General features: G+C 36.8%; 1 protein-coding gene across 4 annotated transcripts in view; it reads left to right on the top strand.

Moving 5' to 3' along the window:
• Positions 1 to 14,232, top strand: part of NEK1 (NIMA related kinase 1) — a 242,131-nt gene extending 227,899 nt beyond the window's left edge. For all 4 annotated transcript variants that reach the window (XM_043565808.1, XM_043565817.1, XM_043565825.1 and 1 more), the window contains one exon: positions 13,126 to 14,232. In XM_043565808.1, the coding sequence (XP_043421743.1) occupies positions 13,126 to 13,139 (14 nt within the window). In that variant the 3' untranslated portion in view covers positions 13,140 to 14,232. The remainder of the gene's footprint in view (positions 1 to 13,125) is intronic.
• The last annotated feature ends 10,541 nt before the right edge of the window (positions 14,233 to 24,773 follow it).

Here is a 24,773-nt window from a genome sequence, read left to right on the forward strand (position 1 = left end):
GTGTTTTTGTCTTAATGAGTCTCTTGTAGGCAGCATATAGGTGGGTCTTGTTTTTTAATCCATACCTATGTCTTTTGATTGGAGCATTTAGTCCACTTACATTTAGAATGATTATTGAAAGATAGGAATTTAGTGCCATTGTGTTTTCTGTAGAGTTGATGTTTCTGGTGATGTTCTCTGGTCCTTTCTAGTCTTTGTTGCTGTGGGTCTTTTTTGTTTTGTTTTGTTTTGTTTTGTTTTGTTTTGTTTTGTTTTCTTCACTTGAAGAGTCCCCCTTAAAATTTCTTGCAGGGTGGTTTAGTGGTCATGAATTCCCTTAGTTTTTGTTTGTCTGGGAAACTCTTTATCTCTGTTTTTATTCTGAATGATGGCCTTGCTGGATAAAACATTCTTGGCTGCATATTTTTCCAATTCAGCACGTTGAATATGTCCTGCCACTTCTTTGTGACCTGCCAAGTTTCTGTGAACAGATCTGCTGCAAACCTGATCTGTTTTCCCTTATAGGTTAAGGACTTTTTTTTTTTCCCTTTGCTGCTTTCGTAACTGTTTCCTTGTCTGTGTATTTTATGAATTTGGCTATAATATGCCTTGATGATAGTTGGTTTTGTTGAATCTAATGGTAGTTCTCTGTGCTTCTTGGATTTTGATGTCTGTGTCCTTCCCTAGGTTAGGCAAGTTTTCAGCTATAATTTGCTCACATAAACTTTCTGTGCCTTTTTCTCTCTCTTTATCTTCTGGTACTCCTATGATATAAACGTTATTCCTCTTTAATAAGTCGCTGAGTTCTCTAAGTCTTGTATCGTGCTCTTTTGTCTTTCTTTCCCTCTTTTTTTGTGCTACATTATTTTCCATAATTTGATCTTCTATTTGACTGATTCACTGCTCTGCTTCATCTGTCCTTGCTGTCACGGCATGCATTCACGATTGCATCTCAGTTATAGCATTTTTAATTTCATCCTGACTAGATTTTACTTCTTTTATTTCTGTACAAAGGGATTCTCTGGTGTCTTCTATGCTTTTTTCAACCCCAGCTAGTATTCTAGTAATCATGGTTTTAAAGTTTATTTACTTATTTTGAGAGAGAGAGTACAAGCGGGGGAGGACCTGAGAGAGAAGGAGAGAGAGAAAATCCCAAACAGGCCCCTGACTGACAGCATGGAGCCTGGTGTGGAGCTCAAACCCATGAACCATGAGATCATGACCTGAGCTGAAACCAAGAGTCGGATGCTTAACTGTGACTAAGCCACCCAGGGGCCCCAAGTAATAGTGGTTTAAATTCTAGTTCAGATATCCTGCTTATAAATGTGTTGATTAAATCCCTGGCCATCATTTCTTCCTGTTCTTTCTTTTGGGGTGAATTCCTCCATCTTGTAATTTTGGGGGAAGAAAAAACATTAATAAAATAATTAAATATAAAACATAAAAACAAAACAAAAAATATCGATTAAAGGAAGCTAGATCCTAGGTGTTTTTCAGTCTTCTTGTTGGGAGAAGCTTGATATAAAAGAGAAAAAAAAGAAAGGAAAAAAAAAGTTAAAAAAGTTTAAATAGGGGCACCTGGGTGGCTCAGTTGGTTAAGTGTCCAACTTCGGCTCAGGTCATGATCTCATGGTTTGTGAGTTTGAGCCCCACGTCAGCCTCTGTGCTGACAGCTCAGAGCCTGGAGCCTGCTTCCAATTCTGTGCCTCCCTCTCTTTCTTCCGATTCCCCACTCACAGTCTCTCTCTGTCTCAAAAGTAAATAAATGTTAAAATTAAAAAAAAATTTTTAAATAATGAAATTGAGTAAAATAAAATACAATAGAATAAAAAAATTTGTTCTTTTGTATCAAAGAGAAGAAGAAAACAACACAAACAAAAGCAGAAGCAAAGAAAATGAACAAATAAACCAGCAAACAGAATGAAACTTGAATGAAGTTACATTCAGTTTCCCCTATAACTGAAACTTTGTAGCACACTGTAGTCAATAGACTAAGTGGGTGGAAGGGATTTGTGCTGGTCTTCTAGGGGTGCAGGTGGGTGGGGCTTGGTGTAACAGCTCTGTTCTCTACTTGGTGGCACTGTTTAGTTCACTGGGGTTGATCCGTGTTGGCCTGCTCTGAAGGTGAACATGGCTTCACCTGGCTCTCTAATTTCTGGCCCAGTAATTAGATTCTCTCACAGACATGCAGTCAAGCACCGCTTCTTTTGTCTCTGGCTTCTGTCTACTTCTTGCCTTTACCCTGTATGTCTCCAAGCTGCCTTCCAGGTGGTGCCTCCAGAGTTTCATCTCAGGAGGGACTGTGTTTTAAAACCCAACACTTTAGAGACCCCCTTGGCTTGGACACACACTGTTTCTCTGGGGGAGGGTTTGCTGACCCCGAGTAATGGCCAGGTGCCAGCTTGTCCCAGAAAACGTTTATGTGATGGTGCAGCAGCAGAGGCTCAGAGTTTATGGTAAATCACAACACATAGCCAGTACCAGATTTTGCTGCATTCTGGCATCTTTGTTCCAGTATCCCTAAACATGGCAGCTCTCTGGATTCTGCCAGGACTTTTGCCTGCAGGAAGCTATATGACCTCTACCAAATGCATTCCAAGCAGAGAAACTGCTTCTCCCCATGTGGCACATGGATCCCTCAGTCAGACCCTGGTGCCTGCTCCTAGGGATTCACTCTGCTTCATCACTGGAACACCACCAGACACTGAACTCCGGAACTTCAGACTCTGCTCCACCGTTTATAGAATCCTGGTGGTACTGAAAACTCTCCTTTCTCCCCATCAATGGCTTTGGGAAACAGATTTCTTGTCTAGTCCCCTGCAAGTGTTTTCACTCTTTCTCTCCAGATACTTTCTGGGGGAGTGCTTTTCTGCACAATCCCAATGTGCTGTACTCTCCCCCTTTCTCTTTCTCTCTCTGTCCTCTCTCTCTCAAAACAGCTCCCTACCCCTGTGGCTTTTCTCTCCCTCAGTTCATCTCTCTGCATACCTGCTAAGTTCTCTGGCTCTAATGATGCAGATTGTTGTGTTAGTCCTCAGATCAATTTCCTAGGTGTCTGAAATGGTTTGATGCTGATCTAGCTGTGGTTCAGGGACAAGACAAACTCGGCGTTCACATACTAGTCTATTTTTTAAAAAGTGATTGGAGCAGAGCCAGTTTTTTTTTTAATGTTTGTTTGTTTGTTTATTTGTTTAAAGAGAATGTGCATGTGAGGGTAGAGGCAGAGAGAGAGAGGTGAGAGAGAGAATCCCAAGCAGGCTCTGTGCTGTCAATATGTGGCTTGATCTCATAAACTGTGAGGTCATGACCTGAGCCAAAAGCAAGAGTTGGATGCTTAACCAACCCAAAAGCCCCCAAATACATTCTTAAAAAACTTATTTATTTCTTTTCAGCTTAATGAATTCCCTTTAACATTTCTTATAAGGCTGGTTTAGTAGTAATAAATTCCTTTATTTTTTTGTTTGTCTGAGAAACTCTTTCCTTCAAATATGAACGATAATATTGCCAAGTAGAGTATTCTCTTTCATAGGTTTTTTTTCCATTCAGCACTTTGAATATATTATGCTACTCCCTTCTGGCTTGCAAATTTTCTGCTGATAAATTAGCTAGTAGCCTTATTGGTTTTCCCATATACGTAACTTACTGTTTCTCTCTTGTTGCCTTTAATATTCTCTCTTCATCCTTAACCTTTGACATTTTAATTATTATGTGTCCTGGTGTAGGCCTCCTTGGAGTTCCCTGTGCTTCTTGGACCTGTATCTCTACTTCTTTCCCCAGGTTAGGGAATTTTTCAGCTGTTACGTCCTCAAATAAATTCTCTACCCCTTTGTCTTCTTCTTCTTGGACCCCTACAATATGAATGTTTATTCACTTGATGTTGTCCAAGAGATCCCTTAACCTGTCCTCATTTTTAAAAATGAGGACATTTTTAAAATGTCCTCTTTTTGCTATTTAGCCTGGGTGCTTTCCATTACCCTGTCTTCCAGATTGCCACTGGGTTCTGCATCTGCTAAACTACTGTTGATTCTTTTCTCCTCCTTGAGTGTGTGTGTGTGTGGGGCGGGGGGGAGTCCAAATTTAGATAGCCAAATAAATAATAGTTTCGTCAAAGTAGAGGTGGAGGTATAGAGTTATCTAATGAAGATACTCTATGACACAAAATATCTTGATAGTTCTGGAATTTCACTGACAGCTTATCTACTGGGTTCTTTTGACTTTTTTGTATGAATCTTTATTCTGGGCACATTCGTTTTTTGTAAAAAGATTAAAGTTTCTGAAACCAAGTTTAGTGAATGAAGTGGGTGATCAAGATAAATAATTTGTGGTCTTTGGTTTTTAGGTATCTCATCAGGAAGTAACGAGCCTAATATTTTAAGTGAATTTGTTAACTGATTCTGAGTATTCTGAATAAGAATTCCATTCTAGAATATCTGTTACTGTTAATCCTGTTATTTTAAAGGTATTTTTATATGCTAAAATGATATGAGGATTTAAAGAATGTTTAAAATGTTCATGCTTAATTTTTAACAATATACATTTTCCTAAGTTTTATTTGTATTCTATCTTGTCTCAAAAAATTTAACACTCCACTTAAAAATATATACAAGATAAAATTAATTTTAAAAAATGCTTGGGAAAGCCTATCAGGCAAATTAGCATAAGCAATGAATATTAAGCCAAGAATGAGGTGAGAGTACAAACTTAATGTTCAGAGGTTCTCCACATTTAGTGGAGACTATGTCATAAATTTGGTGCTTATCTTTCTAGCAAAGCAGGAAACCTAGTTAATTACATGAGTCACAGTATTCTTGAGACAAAACATGTCACTCAGAGGACAGCTATTTTTGGTATTAAAGTAACAATTTTCCCATGATTCTTGAAAAAAAGGCACAACAATAGTGTTCCTCAAAGTTTAATAACTTGTGAATTCCTTTAAAGGGGAAAATTTCTTCAAGAATCTAAGTCCATAGACCTCAGTGAAAAACTCAAGTGTTAGTCTTTCAAATATGTGTCAGTTGATAGTTATTACTGTAAAATATGATTTTCCTCTAAATATTGAAATAATATTTTTGCTATCAAAATTAACATATAAAAATTAAACATCTGGAACTTGAAGATTTCTGATTTTATTGAGATCTTGGACCCTATTTTATAAAATAGTACTATAATAAACTAAAAGTTATCTTCAGTAATTTTTACAATGTTTGGATTTCATGGGCCTCTTTCTCTTAATAGGACATGGTATAAGCCAGAGAATGACTCCATTTTTGCAAATCTGTGAATAGTACCAAACTAGTTATATTCAGACTATTTATCCTTTGGTCAGTTCTCCATAGGTATTATTTCAGTACTGCTTTTTTTAGGTAATCAAGAAAGTACTTGGGGTTCAACTTTGCTTGATAAATATTTGGAAAACTTTTCTTTGGTTTTTGTTTTTTTTTTTTCTTTTTTTTTTTTTTTTAGTATTTATCTTGAGAGACAGTGTGTGCACAAGAGGGGCAGAGGGAAAGGGAGAAAGAGAATCCCAATCCCATGAGATCATGACCTGAGCTGAAATTAAGTGTCAGAAACCCAACCGACTAAGCCACTCAGTCTCCCCTATTTGTATTGCTCCTTAAGTGGAGAAATATAACTGTGAACTAAGCCACAAGGTAAAATTGACACTTTTTTTTGTTGTTGTTGGATAATTGAGTGGCCTCAAAAGGATATATGCCTACACAGAAGGCTGTCTCTCCTGCAAAACACCAGAAATCAGGATAGGCTTATACTGTTTTCAAGAAGTGATATCAGGGAGAGAGTTCAACATGGCAGCATATGAGGATCCTGAACTCACCTCCTCCCACAGGCACAACAAATCCACAACTCTGAAATAATTCCCTCTGATGAAGGGGACTTAGAAAGTAGAAGAATGGAGCCTCCACAACAAGGGACTGCACTGAGATGTATAGAAGAGGAAGAGATAGGGTCTCACTACAGAAAAAAACCCACACTCTAGTTGCAGGACTCCATGGTCAGGAGGGATCTCACAGGTAAAGAACTTTTTCATGAGGAATGATTCTCAACATCAGGCACCTCAGCCCTTAGATTCTGCGTAAGAGAGACAAGCTCCCAAAACATCTGCCTTTGGAAATCAACGTAAAGCTATACAGAAAGGAAAACCCAGTCTTACAGGTGTTGAGTGCAGACTCATTAGACCTGGAAACCAACACAAAACACCAGATAAAAAAGCACATAGACCACAATTGAAGGAGAATACTTAACTAATATCAGAGCAATTGCTGGATTCTCTCCAGGAACAGACACACGCACAGCAGCCATTTTTACTAACTTATTCTGCCATGCTAATGCCAGCACTGGCAGGAGCCATTATGGAATCCTTCCTGTGGACAGCTAATGCCAGGGGCCATGCACCACTCAGAGTTCTGTAGAACCCTGTTTCTTGGCTGGGCTTCACTGCCATCTGGACCAGAGACAAGCCCCACCCACCAGTGTATCCACAGCAGTGAAGATCCCACAACAGGAGGACATATGCAGTCCTCAAAGGTGCTCCCTGAAGCACCTGGCTCTGGTGGCCGGGGGTGGGGGTGAGATCATGCTTCTGGGCCCCACAGGACATCTACATAAGGCCCTACTTCAAGACCAAGAGATGTATCTGATCCACCTTATACATAGATACAGAGAGTTAGGCAAAATGAGAAGTTGGAGGGATATGTGCCAACAAAAGAACAAGGCAAAACCCTAGAAAAAGAACTAAAGAAAATGAAGAAAAGCAATCTACCTGATAAAGAGTACAGCATAATGGTCATGAAAATGCTGACCAAACTCAGGAGAATGGATGAACACAATGAGAATTTCAACAGAGATAGAAAATAAAATACCAATCAGAGAGGAAGAATACTTTAACAGAAATGTAAACACACTAGAGAGAATAAATAGATTAGATGATGCACAAGAATAGATCAATGAACTGTAAACAGATATTAGAAATCACCCAAACTGAACAACAGAACGAAATAAGAAAACTAGGATCCTTTAAGGAACCTCTACAATAACATCAAGCGTACTAACATTGGCCATTATAGGTGACTCAATAGGAGAAGAGAGAGAGAAAGGGTCAAAAATTTATTTGAAGAAATAATAGCGTAAAACTTCCCGTAGCCTAGAGAAGGAGACACATCCAGATTTAGGAAGCACAGAGAGTCCCAAACAAGATGAACCCAGAGAGATCCAGGGCAAGACACATAATAATTAAAATGTCAAAAATTAAAGATAAAATCTTTTTTTTTTTTTAATTTTTTTTTTCAACGTTTATTTATTTTTGGGACAGAGAGAGACAGAGCATGAACGGGGGAGGGGCAGAGAGAGAGGGAGACACAGAATCGGAAACAGGCTCCAGGCTCCGAGCCATCAGCCCAGAGCCCGACGCGGGGCTCGAACTCACGGACCGCGAGATCGTGACCTGGCTGAAGTCGGACGCTTAACCGACTGCGCCACCCAGGCGCCCCTAAAGATAAAATCTTAAAAGCATCAAGAGAAAAAGTTACATGTAAGGGAACCCTTATAGACTATCAGCTGATTTTTCAGCAGAAATTCTGAAGGCCAGAAGAGAGTTGGAAAAAACAAACAAACAAACAAACAAACAGGAATAGTCTCCCTGCCAAGGTTAGCATTCAGAATTGAAGGGGTGATACAGTTTTCCAGACAAAAACTACAAGGATTCATCACTACTAAATCAGCTTTACAAAGAAAAATATTAAAGGGCTTTATTTAAACAGGAAAAAAAAGGCCATAACTAGGAATAAAAAATTATGTAAAAGAAAAAAATCTTACTAGTTGAGGCAAACATATAGAAAAGGTAGTGAATCAGTGACTTATAAAGCTAATATGAAGGTTAAATACAAAAACACTCAACTAAATTTACAATAATTACTTATGAGATAGTAAAGAAAAAGATGTAAAATAAAATATGACATCAAAAACTTCAACATGACGTGGGGGAAGTAAAAATGAGTTGTTATATATGAACCTCACAGTAACCACAAACCAAAAACCGATGATGCATGCACAAAAGAATAAAGAGAAAGGCATCCAAACTTAACTCTAAAGAAAATTATCAAATCATAAAGAAGAGAGCAAGAGAAAAAGGAACAAAGAAGAACTACAGTAACAGCCAGAAAACAACAGAATGACAATAAATATATACTTACGTATAATTGCTTTAAGTGTAAGTAGCCTGAATGCTCCAATCAAAAGACATAGGTAGGCTATGTATATATAATGTATATATAGGCTATGTATACATAGGTATGTATATAAAAAGAAGAAAAAGTGGGATGCCTGGGTGGCTCATTCAATTAAGCATCCAGCTCTTGATTTCAGCTGAGGTCATGATCTCACAGGTTCATGAGTTTGAGCCTCATATTGGGGCAGTGCAGAGCCTGCTTGGAATTCTTCTCTCTCTCCCCTTTCTCTGTTCATGCTCTGTCTCTCAATAAATAAATAAACAAAATAAAAAGAGGAAAAAGTCCAGAAACTCACTTCAGATCTTAAAATGCACACAGGCTGAAAGTTAAGGGATATAAAAGATATTGCTTGCAAATGGGGGAGTGGGGGGGGAAACAAACCTGAAAATATCAAACTGCCTGATGTTAAACTATTCTACAGAGCAGTAGTAACCAAAACTCGCACAAAAACAGACACAAATATCAGTGGAACAGAATAGAGAGCCCAGAAATGAACCCATGCTTATATGCTTGTATCTTCAATTAACATACAACAAAAGAGGCAAGAAATTAACAGGGCAAAGACCATCTCTTCAATAAGTGAAATTGGGTAGGGCACCTGGGTGATTCAGTCAGTTGAGCATCTGACTTCAGCTCAGGTCATGATCTCATGATTCATTGCTTCAAGCACCATGACAGGCTCTGTACTACAGCTCAGAGCCTGGAGACTGCTTCGGATTCTGTGTCTCCCTCTCTTTCTCTGCTCCTCCCCTGCTTGTGTTCTCTCTCTCTCTCTCTCAAAAATAAATAAACATTTAAAAAAAATTTTTAAAAATAAGTGAAATTGGGAAGGCTGGACAGGTACATGTAAAAGAATGAGAATGGACCACTTTCTTATACCATATATAAAAATATACTTAAAATGGATTAAAGACTGGGGCACCTGGGTGGCTCATTTGGTTAAGCCCCAGCTTTGGCTATGTCATTAATGATCTTGCGGTTCATGAGTTCAAGCCCCACATCAGGCTCTCTGCTGTCAGTGCAGAGACTGCTTCGGATGCTGTGTCTCCCTCTCTCTCTCTGCCCCTCCCACATGGGCATTAAATTTTTTTTTAATTTTAAGAAATGGATTAAAGACAAAATAATACCTCAAATCATAAAACTGCAATAATAAATCATAGGTAGTTTTTAGATCTGTCTCCTCTGGCAAGGACAACAAAAGCAAAAATGTACAAGTGACTTCACATAAACTAAAAAGCTTTTGCACAGTGAAGAAAACAAAATGAATCAACAAAATGAAAAGGCAGCTTACTGAATGGGAGAAGATAGTCACAAAGGATGTATGCAATAAGGGATTAATATCTGAAACATAAAGAATTACATATTTTTAAAATTATGTATTTTCTTCATAAAATCAGTATGGAAAAAAAATAGATTAAAACAAGACTGAGAAACTGTATGGCCACTTTTCCAAAGAAGACATAAAGATAGCCAACAGGCACCCATAAAGATGCTCCACATCACTAATTATCAGTGAAATACAAATCAAAACCACAATAAGATACCACCTTATGCCTGTCAGAATGGCTGTTATCAAAAAGATAGGAAATACCAAGTGTTGACAAGGAAGTAGTGAAAAGGGAACTTTCATGCACTGTTGGTGTGAATAAATTGGTTCAGCCATTATGGAAATCAGAACATTCCTCAAAATATTAAAAATTGAACTACCATACAATCTAGCAATTCCATTTCCAGGTATTTATCCAAAGAAAAGGAAAATGCTAATTTAATAAGACATGCATTCATATGTTTTTGCAGTGATATTTACAGGAGCCCAAATATGGAAGCAATGTAAATGTCCATAGGTAAATGGATAAAGAAGATGTGGCAGGTGTACACAGTAGAATACTGCTTAGCCATAGAAAGAGTGAATTATTGCCATTTGCAACAACATGGGTGCATATTGTGCTGTATGAAATAAATCAGAGAAAGACAAATACCATATGACTTTATTTACCTGTGGAATCTGAGAAACAAAAGAAACAAATCCTAGCAAAAACAGACTCATAGATACAGAGAACAAACATATGGTTGCCGGAGGAGTGGGAAGATGCGAGGATGGATGGAATAAGTGAACAGATTAAGAGGGACAGTCTTCCGGTTATTAAAGATGACAAGGGATATAATGTACAGCATAGGGAATATAGTTAATAATACTATAGCATCTTTATATGGTGACAGATGGTAACTAGACTTATTGTGGTGACCATTTTGCAGCATATATAAATACCAAATCAGTGTGTCGTACACTTGCTATTAATACAGTATTGTGTATCAGTTAGTCTTCAATCTAAGAAAAAGAAACAATTTCAGAATTTCTGTATTATACAGTTGAAAAGGGAATGAGGACCATGAAGTTCTGTATCATAAAGCCTGTCAGTAATTCCTTTAGCTTAGAAAAAGTATAAAGCAGATAAAGTCGGATGCCTACCCTGGAAACCTTTCTAAAAATATCTTACTGAAGCCCCTAAAACATTACAACTTATTAATATATAAACTCACTAAGCTGGTTATAAAATTATATGGAACTATATGAATAAATTAACTTGCTATTTTGTTTTGTTAATCATTAGATAGTTAAAAGACAATAAATGGATTTAGAATAACTATTTCAGAGTCATTCTTATTCGAAATACTTAGACCCTCGATGTAGTTATTCTTTTAGGCCACATTAGAAAACAATAATTAGGGGCGCCTGGGTGGCTCAGTCGGTTAAGCATCCGACTTCGGCTCCGGTCATGATCTCACAGTTCGTGTGTTCGAGCCCCGTGTCAGGCTCTGTGCTGACAGCTCAGAGCCTGGAGCCTGCTTCAGATTCTGTGTCTCCCTCTCTCTCTCTGCCCCTTCCCCACTCAAGCTCTGTCTTTCTGTCTCAAAAATAAATAAACATTAAAAAAAAGTTTGAAAATAGTAATTAAATTCTGTCATCTGCAAATGGTGCTTACACACTTTTATTTTGTTTTAGGAGAGAGGGAGATTAATGAAGGGAGAGGATAGGTAAATTATATCTAGTTGGCCCAAAAGTGGTATCAGTGTCATTAAAAGTTAAAAAGAAGATTGTCTGAAACATTTCTGTTTTATTTCATTGGAAATGATCTGAGTCCTCAAAAGATGGCCTGTCTTCAGCTGCCTGAAACTATTAGAGTATAGGTTTGGTAAACATCTACATCTGCCACTGTTGGTAAAATCAATGCTGTTTAGTCCATAGCTAAGTAGTATCCAGAGTCAGAAGTCAAATAGAACTAGTAAAATGTGTTAACTATTTTATATTATTCCTAAAAAATTCCTGTAAGAAGGAAGGGAGTATAACTGGCCAGCCGTAGAAGGGCAGAGGCCACCAGCTCCTCATGTAGAATATCAATCTTGGCAGTCAAAGCTTATAGATTCTTAAAAAGGAAACACGTACCTTCCTTCCACATTCATTTTAGCTAGAATATTGTGCTGTGTTGATATATCAGTTAAAACAAATGAAATAAGTTTTTATCAGTATGGGTAAACCCCACAAATGTGATGAATGAAATATGTAGGAAAGGGTACCATTTATATAATGTTTAAAAGCAATTTTATTTAGCTGTGCATATATGCAATAAAAGTAAAAAACCATGGGAGGAAAAGATACACATCACTTTGGGGATACTGATAATGACCTTGGCCAAGAAGAAAGGTCAAGAAGATTGGAAAAGGGTACTCTCTATCTGTGATTTGTTTTTCTTAATAAATAATCCAAACCAATATGGCCCCAAATTAAATTTTATTAATTCTAGATATTATGTACATGTGTGTTCCTTGAAACCTTTTGAAAGGGTAAAAAGTAAATTATAGTACAGAGTGATAAGTATACCATTGGAAGCAATAACGTATGTGTTGCCTAAAGTAATGATCCAGCAACATTGGAATAAATGTTCTCCTAGAGGAGAGGACATCAGATTTGGATTTTGAAATATGAATGGGAATTTACCCCCAAATCAGTATGTGTACTTAAACATAGAGCCACACAAAATTTATTAGGGGAACTATTACCAAGTCAGTGTTACTAAAGTATATATTCTATGGACAATTGGAGAAGATGGGTGATGAAAGTCGATAAGGCTGGAAATATTTAAAAGGTCATATCATGAAGGGTTTTGCAATCCATGTAAGGAACATGGGTTCTATGCTGAGGTGGTGGGGAGTTGGTGAAGGGTTTTAAGCAGTGCAGTGATTTGAGTTGATGCTTGGATTTTAACAAAAGATCACTTTTGCTAGAGTGTGGAACATAGTGATTATTGTGTAGGATTAAACCAAGCAGTCTGTTTAATTCATTCAACAGTGTTTTTTTTAGAATAAAGAAAAATTGGAAGCAACCAAAGTGTTTATAAGTAGAAATGGCTAATTTAATTATGCCTTATCCATAAAATAAAATAATATGCACCCACTGAAACTGACATGGAGTATATCCATGATTTATTCCTTCTCAACATATTTTAAATTTTCATCACATATAAAAGTTGAAAGTTTACATTTATCACCCACATGTCTAACACCTAAATTCTGCCATTAACATTTTATAATCTTGCTTTAGCACTTATCCATTCATCCATCCATTATGTGCTTTAAGGAGGAAATATAACAAGATTTACATAGAATTACTAACATTGGTTATCTGTCTTATAGTTGATTTTTATTTCCCACTTTATTCTTCATTGTATTGTTTGCATATTTTACACTGAGTATGTGATATTAAATAATATTAAGTGATATTAAATAAAAGCTACATTTAAACATTAAAGCTCTTTTAACATGAAAAAGAATGAGTTTTTTGCTAAGAAGATTTATACTGTTTGATTTGCAATGAAGTGAACTAGTTTTTTTTTCTTTTCTACAGATAATGATGAATAATTATTGGAAAATTCTTTAATCCTCAACTGTATGAAAGCATTTACATTTGGCTCATCAGAAAAACAAGCTTCAGTGGGAAATATAGCAATTTTATACAAATATCAGATTTAAGGTGGGCATGCTGACTGCATGAAAAAGATGGAGAAACATGCCATTTTTCAATTAAGATTCTAGTATTTTATCTATTTTATTTTGTTCATTAAGTTCTATAGTTACCTGTTACAGAATATTTATTAAATTATCCAACCAAAGCATAAGAGACATTGATCCAGAACTGGACTTAATGGTTTTGAAAAAGATTTACCAGTGCAGTAAGGTAACTTTCAATTTCAGCAAGTGTGTTTAGGTTGAAAGAATTACTTAAGTTATGAAAGACTTGCCTCTGGTTTTTCATTTAAATATTTAAGCATGACCTTTTTTTCTGTCTACATGTTTTCATAGCCAACAATTTGGTGTTATTATAATAACCTTGTCAAGGGCTCTATTTAAATTTCTACATTTTAAAGATGGAATTTTTAGCCTTAAAATTTATATTCTCAGTCCTTTTTCAACCAGTGTGTCTCCTGAACTAGCTCAGTGGAACAGGCTATAGAAATGGTCTTAGAAATCATTGAAAAATTTGATTATGGAAAAATAGCAAAATTTTATTTCCTGATATTGAAAAAAGTTGGTTAATTACTTGTTTCTTTTTAAGGACCAGAATCAGGAATATTATATCTAAAAATCAGTCTGTGAATTTTAACATCGACATAGCATATATCATAAAGTTGCCCTTTTTGCTTTAACTTCCTCTCGTGTATATGCTTCCAAGGCAGTACAGAAAAAGGAGAAAGGAATCATTTTTATTTTGACACTGTGACAGTTTGGGTAACTAATATTCCAAAGGGGGGAAATGTTTGCCTATTTTATTTCCATTATGGTCATTAAAATGATGGTCACACAGTTTCGACTGCAATATGCCAGGTTTCATTAGAGATGTCTTAAGTCCAGATGCTTTTAGTAATAAAAGCATAATTTTTGAAACCCAGAGTACAGAGCAGCCCGATTGGCATAATCTGTAATTTGAACAGTAAAATCTTATCTTGCAGCACTATCAGGACTGTGCTGAGTTTATTATGTATATTATTTCTAACATCCAAAACTAAATACTTGATTTTTATATGTTTGTTTATTTTATGATATTACTATTAAAATTTATATTCTCTACCTGAAGTACACTATCAGTTGTCTTATGCTTATTTGCACTTAATAGAATGCTTTTATCATGAGCTGAGAATACTTCTGTGTGTTGGTTTACCTGATGATTTCCATTATTTTTTTTTCCAAAGAAGAATTTGAATTCTACACTTGAATTTTCTACAATCCCGAAAAATGAGAATGATCTTTTAGGGAGTTGTTTTCTAATTCTTCGCCTATTAGAACTATTAGAAAAGCTACTAAGGATATAACACAGTAGAAATGTTGTCTAACCATATTTCAGAAGATAAGAACAGAGATGACAAATAGGATTTGTGCCATCTCCAGTCAATTGGTAGCAAGTGGCTCTGGGTTGTTATTATGGAAGGATTGTGCCAGTGGGAAGAGGACTATTATTGTTTCATAAGGTCTATTATAGGTGTTGAGGTGAAATGTGGAAGCATCTATAGATTCATAAAAATTTTAGAACTAGAAAGAGCAATGAAGATAATTTAGTATTATCTCCATTTAACAGGCAAAGACATTGAGTTGTAACATGAATGAAGTCACTTGCATAAAAGGCCAGGGTCAAATTAGTTCCAGGCCTAAAACTGTGCTATTAGCAGCACATTGGGCTTTTAAAAATTTATTTCCTCTGGAGAGTGAAAAAGAACAGATTCAATTAGAAAAAGTATATTTAGCATTAATGCATTAAGAATTTGGCAGAGATTTCCTGTTCTTAGGAATATCAAACACCATTATAATTAACCTCCCTGCTGAAAATTTTTTACTGCTAAATAAAGGGGTTTTTTTCCCTCATAAGTTAAAAAATACTCTACCTTTTATCACTGCATTGCCGATGGATCTTGAAAGATTACATGTGCATGTCTTTAATATACATCTGAAAATACAGAAGATGAATTGCAAGGCCAAACTTTTGTGGAAAACCTTAACCCAGAGCTGAGAGAACATGGAGAGAAACAAGCAGTTTTGACCTGAAAGTGTCTGACACCTCCCACTTTGTTACAGTGGCTCATGGAGCAAAGGAGGTAAAAGGCAAAGACAAGTGCCCATTCAGGTTGGAGAATCTTATAGGAAATCCTACATTAAGGTGGACTCCAAAAGTTTACATCTTCACAATAACAGAGAACTAGAACTAAACCCAGCCCCAAATTCAGGGACTATAGAAAAAGAAAAGGACAAAAAAATTTTTAGGAAGTTGTGACCTCAAACAGGACTTAAACTGATTTTGTACCTAAAGCACCAGAATCTGAGTGAGCCAGGTAACTTTACACTCAAATATAATTTGAGGTGGTTCCCAACTGGAAGTTCCCCCCATGAACCATGCAGAAGCCATCCCAATACTTCTCTGAAGGAAGACATTTATTTTGGGTCTTGAAAAGCACCAAAAGTAAATTTTGAAGCACAATCATGGACACAGAGTCAAAGATAAAAAGTACACAAGGTAATACAAGTTGGGGGATAGGGACAAAATTTGCACAGACTTTAGATTTGGATTTATCAGGGGTGTCTGCGTGGCTCAGTCAGTTAGGTGTCCAGTTCTTGATTTTAGCTCAGGTCCTATCTCATGGTTGTGAGATCAGGCCCTGTGTCCAGCATGGAGTCTGCTTGGGATTCTTTCTCTCCCTCTCGCTCTGCCCTCTGCCCCCTCGAAATATATAAACTTAAAAAAGTTATCAGAGATGTGTTTTTATACTTACTGGGTTTAAGAGGTTCACCTTGCTGGCTCAATCAGTAGAGCATATGATTTTTTATCTCAGGGTCATGCATTCAAGCCCCACATTGAGTGTGTAGCCTACTTTAAAAAAAAAAGGAAAACACTGGGGTTTGGGGGTGCCTGGCTGGCTCAGTTGGTGGAGCATGTGGCTCTTGATCTCAGGTTGTGAGTTCTAGTCCCACATTGAGTGTAGAGATTACTCAAAAAAACCACTCTACTTACTTATGGGGTTTAAAAAATGATCAACAAACTTGAAAATACCTGCAGGGAAAGAAAAACTAAAAAGTGGTACAGATTTGAAGAACTAAATAGAGTTACATGAAAAATACAGTAAGCAAAGTTTTAAAACTCAGTGGACATGTTTGGCAGTTAACTATGCATAGCAGAAAAGAGAAAGAAGTGGGAGAAATTATCTTTGATAAGCGATTTCACTCCTGTGTGGAATTTAGGAAAGAAAACAGATGAACATATGGGAAGAGGGAAAAAGAGAAGCAAACCATAAGAAACTCTTAACTATAGAGAACAAATTGAGGGTTATGGGAGGAGAGGTAGTGGGGAGGGGGAATGGCTGATGGGGATGAAATGGGCACTTGTCATGATGAGCACTGAGTGTTATATGTAAGTGATGAATCACTAAATTCGACTCCTGAAACCAATATTGTACTATATGTTAACTAACTAGAATTTAAATAAAAATTTGGAAGAAATAAAAAATAAATTTTCCATGATATAGCACAGAGAAAAAAATTGTGGAAAATACAGAAGAAGGTAAGATTCAATGAGAATGTCTGATATATCTTTGATTGGAGTCCTAGAGAAAAAGGAAGAATGGGCTAAAGTTAATTGGAGAGATAAAGGGTGAGAATTTTTCTGACCTATTGGAAGATACCAATCCACAGATTGAAGAAGCCTAGTGAATTTCAAGCAAGGTAAAGTAAAAGAAATTATTTTAGTGTCTTCAGAGTAAAACTGTAGAAATCAAAGAAAAAGAAAATCTTAAAAGAATTGGAAGTTAAAAACATACTACTTTCAAAGGAATGTTAAAGTTTAACAAGTGTCTTTTCAACAGAGGTAATGGAACAGTGGGATAGTATCTTCATTGGCCAGAGAAAATAATAAGCATTCAGAATTATATATGTAGCAAAAAACATGTTTCATGAATGAATAAAAATGAATTCTGGCTCCCACAACTGGCCATGAAGAAGTAGAGGAGATTTGCCTTCCAACTTTTAACAACTCAAACACTGGGTAACATACAATGACCAGTACTTTTCAGAGAGCGGGCAACAGACAACAAAGGTCCATGAAAGAAGAGAAACAATGAGGTAAGCCCTGTGATTGCCCAAACTTACTGCATAGAAATAACATGTGAGCCAGGAAACCCATACAAAACCCAGTATCTCCTTAAATTGAGGAGAGAGAATTTAGAGAGGCGAAAGCAGAGATGAAAATCTGAATAGCACTATATCTAATGATAAAATTTAATTTTAGCTTGAAATTTTCCCACAAACAGAACTTCGGGCCTAGGTGGCTTCATTGGTGAATTCCTAGGTATTCATAGGTAAATACCTAACATTTCTGGAAGAAATAGTACTTGTTCTACACAAGCTGTTGCAAAATGTAGCAACAGAGTAGAATAATGTCCCACTTATTCTAAGAGCACAGCATTACCTTATCTCAAAACAAAATAGGAAAGGAATTACATGAAAACTACATACTCCTAAACCTCGAGAACATGGGTGAAAAAATTCTTAAAATTTTTATCAAGTCAAACCAAACAATATCTAAAAAGGACAATGCATCATAACCAGAGGAGTATATGCCAGAAATGCAAGATTGGTTTAACATTGAAAACTCAGTGTTAACTCATTTTTATTATCACACTAAAAAAGAATAATTATATGTTCACCTCAGTAGATGCAGAAAAAATATTTGAGAAAATTCAACATCCATTTGTCATAAAAGTTCTCAACAAACTAGAAATAAAAGGGAAATGCCTCAATCTGATCAAGGTTATCTTAAACAAACTTGTGAAAACAAAATTTTCTCCCTAAATGGAAAAAGAGCAAGTATTTCTGCTGTCATCACTTCTATTCTATTTTGTGCTGGAGGTTCTAGCCATTGCAGTAATGCAGTCAAAACATGTCTACAGATTGAAAAGAAAGAAGTAAAAACTGCCTTTGTTCACAAATGATGTGATTGTAAAATCCTAAGAAAGCCACACAAATGCTACAGGAACTAAAAGGTTAAGCAAGATTGCAAGCTACAAGGGTCAATATTAAAAATCAATTATTTTTACTAACGAACAATCAGAAATAGAAAATTTTAAGATACCATTTTTAATAGCATTAAAAATTATGAAGTACTTAGGATAAATTGGACTAAAAAAATGTGCAAGATCTGTGCACTGAAACTACAAAACATTGCTGAGAAAAATTAAAGATGACCTAAGTGGGCAAATATAACATGTTCATGGATCAAAAAATGCAATATTATTGAGGAGAGGAAAACAGGAGAAACCTTAGTTACTTTGGGTTTAGCAAAAGTTCATTAAACAGACTTTTAAAATATTAACTATAAAATAAAAAATAAATTTGACTTCATTAAAATTATGAACTTTTACTTTTCAAAGGACATTGTTAAGAAAATGAAAAGGCAGAAATTGTGGTTTATATACACAATGGAATACTACGTGGCAATGAGAAAGAATGAAATATGGCCTTTTGTAGCAACGTGGATGGAACTGGAGAGTGTTATACTAAGTGAAATAAGTCATATAGAGGAAGACAGATACCGTATGTTTTCACTCTTATGTGGATCCTGAGAAACTTAACAGAAGACCATGGGGGAGGGGAAGGAAAAAAAAAAAAGGTTAGAGAGGGAGGGAGCCAAACCATAGGAGACTCTTAAAATCTGAGAACAAACTGAGGGTTGATGGGGGGTGGGAGGGAGGGGAAGGTGGGTGATGGGTATTGAGCAGGGCATCTGTTGGGATGAGCACTGGGTGTTGTATGGAAACCAATTTGACAATAAATTTCATATTAAAAAAATTAAAACGAAAAGGCTAGCCACAGAGATGTTTGCCAAACACATCTATTGAAAATATCCTATCTATAATATATAAAGGACACATATAACTCAACAATAAGACAGACAATCCAGTTTGACACAATCAAAGAAGACAAATAGATGACAAGCTCATGAAGAGATGTTACCGTTATTCATTAGGGAAATACAAATGAAAATCACAATGTGATGACACTCTATGCCCTAAAATGATTAAAGATTGTTGAGAATGTCATGCAGCAGAATTCATACACTGCTGTGGGTATATAAAATATAATCACTTTGGAAAAACCAAGTATGTGAATGTTCATACCAAATTTATTCATAATAATAACTGTAAAAAACCCAGATACCAATCAACAGTCGATAAATGTATAAACTGTGACATGTCTACAAAATGGAATACTACTTGGCAATGAAAGTGAATAAGCTATGGATACAATATATTTGAATCACAAAAATGGGCTGCGTAAGAGAATAAAAACAGCACATACTGTATGATTCCATTGATTTGAAATTAGAATAGACTGATCTTCAGTGATAGGAAGCAGACCGATGGTTGCATGGGACTAAGTAGGGTAAGGAATAAATGAGAAGAGATAAAAAGAACTTTTGGGGGGTATTGGGTGTGTTCTATGTTTTTGTTGTGAATTTGGTTACACAAATGTTTACATTTGTCAAAATTTATTATACTATATTCTTATATGGGCTTATTCCCTTATATGTAAATAAACCTCTGTCAAGTTGGGTGCCTGGGTGGCTCAGTCAGTTAAGTGTCCATCTCTTGATCTCAGTTCAGGTCTTGGTTTCAGGGTCATGAGTTCAAGCTCTGCATTGGACTCTGCATTGGGCATGGAGCCTACTTAAAAATTAAAAAAAAGTTGATTTTTGAAAATATATTTGACATGCCTAAAAAACACAAAAATGCAACTTATGCTTAAAAGGCCATAGTAAACAATTTTTTTAGATAAATGCAATTGGGAAACAAGGGCTCTAAAGCAGTTATTACACATGTTCAAGGGTTTGAAGGAAAATTCAATTGGAATTAGTGAAAAAGCATAAAATTTTTACAGATGTAGGTTTCCAACTTATTTTATGACTATATTACCCTGACACCAAAGTCGGACAAACAGTGGGGTGGGAAAGAGGTGGAGAGGAAAGGAAGAAAGAAAAAGACTGAAAAGAAGGGAGGGAGGGAGAAAGGAAAACGAAACAACAGACCAATGTGTCTCATGAGCTTAGATGCAAAAATCCTTAACAAGATTTTAGCATATCAAATCCAACACTGTATAAAAAGTTATACACCGTGACCAGATGGGATTTATTCCAGGTATGCAAAGCTGGTTCAACAATTCAAAAATCAATGTCAACAGGCTAAGAAAACTACCCATTCATGACAAAACCTCTTAGCAAGTTAGAAAGGAACTACCTCATCTTGATAAAATCTAAAAAATATCCTACACCTACAAAAATCTACATCTATAAAAATCCTACAACTAACATCATGCTTAATGGTGAGGCGCTACAGGTTTTATTCTAAGATCTGGAATAAGGCTCTCAGTAATCTTATTTAACATAGAACTGAAAATTCTAGCCACAAAATAAGACAATAAAAAATAAAGGCATGTATATTGGAAAGGAAGAAATGCAGAAACAAAACTCCCGTAACTAATAAGTGAGTTTGGCACACAAGCAGTATACACTATCAATACACAAAAATTAATCTCATTTCTATAGATCAATGAACCTACAGAAACTAAAGGTAGAAGAAGCACAATTCCATTTATAATCACTCCAATGTGAATTAAATATTTCCCAAACCACATACAGGTTTGACATTTCTATAATGAAAATTATAAAATGTATATGATAGAAATCAAAGAAAACTTGGATAGATGGAGAATCATACTGATCTTGTGGATTTAAAGATATAATGGTAATTATGTCATTTTTCCTTAAGTGGATGTATAGGCTTAATAAGATTTTTATCAAAATCTCTCTAAGGATTTTTGGAGACAGATGAGCTCATTATAAAGTTTATATAGAAAAGCACAGCCCTAGAATAGCTAATACAATCTTGACAAGAATAAAGTGGGAGGATTAAGTCTACCCAAGTGAAGGTTTACTATATGGCTACAGTAATTAAGACAATGTAGTATTGATGAAGGGATAGACACATAGATCAATGAAACAGAATAGAGAAGCCAGGATTGGAGTCACATGTAAATGTCCAACTGATTTTTGACAAAGATGCAACAGCAATTCAATAGGGGAAGGATAGCCTTTCAACAAAAGCTGGAGAAAATGGAAATTTATAGGGGAAAATAATGAAACTTAACCTAAACTTAACAACTTATAAAAAAAAATTAACTCAAACGGACTGTGGACTTAAATGTAAAACATGAAACTATAGAACTTTTAGAACAAAAGAAAATCTTTGGAATTTAGGTGTAAGCAAATAGTTCTTAGCCTTGACTCCAAAAGAATGATCCATAAAAGAAAAATGTAATGACTTGAAACTGATCTTGCTTTGTAAATACCATGTGAAGTGGATGAAAAGACAGGGACTGGGGAAAATATTTACGAACCATATATCCAACAATGGATTAATACCTATAATATATAAAGAACTCTCAAACTCAATATAAAAGTCAATCTGGGGACACCTGGGTAGCTCAGTGCGTTAAGCATCCAACTTCAGCTCAGATCATCATCTCACGGCTCATGGGTTTGAGCCCTGCATTGGGCTATCTGCCGTCAGCACGCAACCTGCTTTGTATCCTCTGTCTCCCTCTCTGCCCCTTCTCCACTCCTATGTGGTGTTCTCTCTCTCTCTCTCTCTCTCTCTCTCTCTCTTTCAAAACAAACATTAAAAAAAAGTCAATGTGAAGCGCCTGGGTGGCTCAGTCGGTTAAGCGGCTGACTTTGGCTTGGGTCATGGTCTCAGGGTTCATGAGTTCAAAACCTACATCAGGCTCTGTGCTGACAGCTCAGAACCTGGTGCATGCTTCAAATTCTGTCTCCCTCTCTCTCTGCCCCTTCCCCACTCATGCTGTGTCTCTCTTTCTCAAAAATAAATAAACATTAAAAAAAATTAAGTCAATCTAATTAGAAATTGGTGAAAAACCTGAACAGATATTTCACCAGAGAGAATGTACAGATAGCAAATATGCACATTAAAATGTGTTTAAAATCTTTAGCCATCAGGGAAATGCAAATTAAAACCGTAATGAGATATCCCTACACACCTTTCAGAATAGCTAAAATTTAAAAAAAGAACACCAAATACAAATGAGGGTTCAGAGAAACTAGATTGCTCATACATTGTTGATGGGAATGTAGAATGTTAGACACTTTGGAAAACAGTTTGCCAGATTCTTATAAAACTTATTACCCAAATATCTCATGTATTTATCAAGAAAGCCATTAAAACTTACATTTTCAAAAGTTTATTTTTTCAACGTTTATTTATTTTTGGGACAGAGAGAGACAGGGCATGAACGGGGGAGGGGCAGAGAGAGAGGGAGACACAGAATTGGAAACTGGCTCCAGGCTCTGAGCCATCAGCCCAGAGCCTGACGCGGGGCTCGAACTCCCGGACCGCGAGATCGTGACCTGGCTGAAGTCGGACGCTTAACCGACTGCGCCACCCAGGCGCCCCTCAAAAGTTTATTTTTTGAGAAAGATAGGGCACATGAGTGGGGAAAAGGCAGAGAGAGAGGGAGAGAGAGAGAGTCCCAAGCAGGGTCCATGCCAGCAGGGTAGAGCCCAGTGTGGCCCACTTCACCAACTAAGCCATCCACGTGCCCCCAAAACTTAGATTGTTACAAAAACCTGTACGGAAATGTTGATAGCAGCTTTATTTGTAATAGCCAAAAGCTGTAAAGAGCCTAAAGGAACAAAGATAAGGTAACTGGGGAGTTCTTATTGGAAATACATTAGCAAGAAGATAGTAAAGCAACATTTTTGAAGTACTGAAAAAACAAACTATCAACCAAGATTCTCTATGTAATGAAAATATACTCTAAGCAAAAGTGAAATGAAAATATTTAAGACACACAAAAGCTAAAAGAATTCATGACTAGAAGACATATTAAAAGAAGCGTTAAAGGAATTCCATTAGGAAGAAGGAAAAGGATACTAAATTGAAATATTGGTCTGCACAAATTAATAAAAAGCACCACATATGCTAAATTCATCGCTACATATATATATAGTGATATATATATATATACACACACACACACACACATACATACATATAAAAGACATTATTTACACAAAAATAATAGCAATGTTCTGTTGTGTTTGTAACACATGTAAAAGGAAAATACATTAAAAAAATAACACAGCAGGGAGTAGTTAAGATGTGGTGTAGTAGGAGGACCCTAGGTTTTGCCTCATCCCTTGAACACAGCTAGATAAATATCAAATCATTCTGAATACCCAAGAAAATCTGAACACTGACAGAACAAACTGCACAACTAGAGGGAGAGAAGAGATCACACCATGGAAGGTAGGGGGTGCAGAGACATTTTGGGGAAGAAATGGATCATGAGTGCTGTGGAGGGGAGGGAGCTCTGGTCACAGAGAGAGAAGAATGCATACGGGATCACACAAGGAAAACACTTCCCCCAAAGCCACTGACTGAGAAAATGAGAGGGGCTGATTTTTGTTAGTTTTGCAACCCTCGGGGCTCAAAGACTAGGGTTTTAAAGGTTTGTGGCATGGCAGGTGTGGAGTCCAGAATGCACTGCAGTGATCCTGTAGAGAAGACAAGTAGGTAACCCAGAGGCAGACAGTGCGATCTGTGGATCGCCTGGGAAACACTGGGAGAGATGGCTCTCTTTTCTTGGAGCACATCTGAGAGAGGTGGCATTGTCTCTCTGGGCACAAAAGAGCCAGTAGACACAATTTCCCTCCTCTACCCCTCCAGCATAGGCACATACTCACCTGCTGAGGATGGCTAACACACACACTGGCCATTTAGTGTGCTTTGCCCCAAATCTCATACTTCTGCACTCTGGTGTAACTGCCTTTCTAGGTCAAACCTGACTCAATCCCAGTGCAGCAAGACCCTTCCCAGAAGACCAGTGCAGGTCCCTGCCACACCATGTCACTAAAGTTTGGAGTTTTAAAACTCAGCTGACCTAGCTGGGATAGAACCTAATGTGCACTGCACAGCTCCAAGCAAGCAACCCAGACACAGACTGTGAAAATAGCAATCTGAAAATCACCTAGGACACAAGGGGAAATGATTTGCTCTTCTGGGAGGGCTTCCCTGACAGCACTGATACAAACTCCCCTCTCTAGGCACAAAGGAGCTGGCTGGTACCATTTTCCTCCCTTACCCTTCAGCATAATCTAACTCCAAAGAGCACAGTGCCAACACTTGCTACCTAAACTGCTTACACCAAGTCCCACCACCCTGTGCTTTGCTGGTACTGCTTTTCTCAGGCAAGTAGGCCTGAGAACCAGAGCAGTGGGCCCCTCCCCAAGAAGACCAGCATAAAATCCTGCACACGCCACTTCTGGCCACAGAGTTCTGCAACACTTCAGCTCTAGTGGAAATAGTATCAAGTCTCTTAACAAGCATACCAGAGCACACCTAGTTGAAACTCCCCACACTCTGGCCAAAGTCCAAACACTCTCCA

The sequence above is a fragment of the Prionailurus bengalensis genome, chromosome B1 (genome assembly GCF_016509475.1).
Source record: "Prionailurus bengalensis isolate Pbe53 chromosome B1, Fcat_Pben_1.1_paternal_pri, whole genome shotgun sequence".
NCBI classification, from domain to species: Eukaryota; Metazoa; Chordata; class Mammalia; order Carnivora; family Felidae; genus Prionailurus; species Prionailurus bengalensis.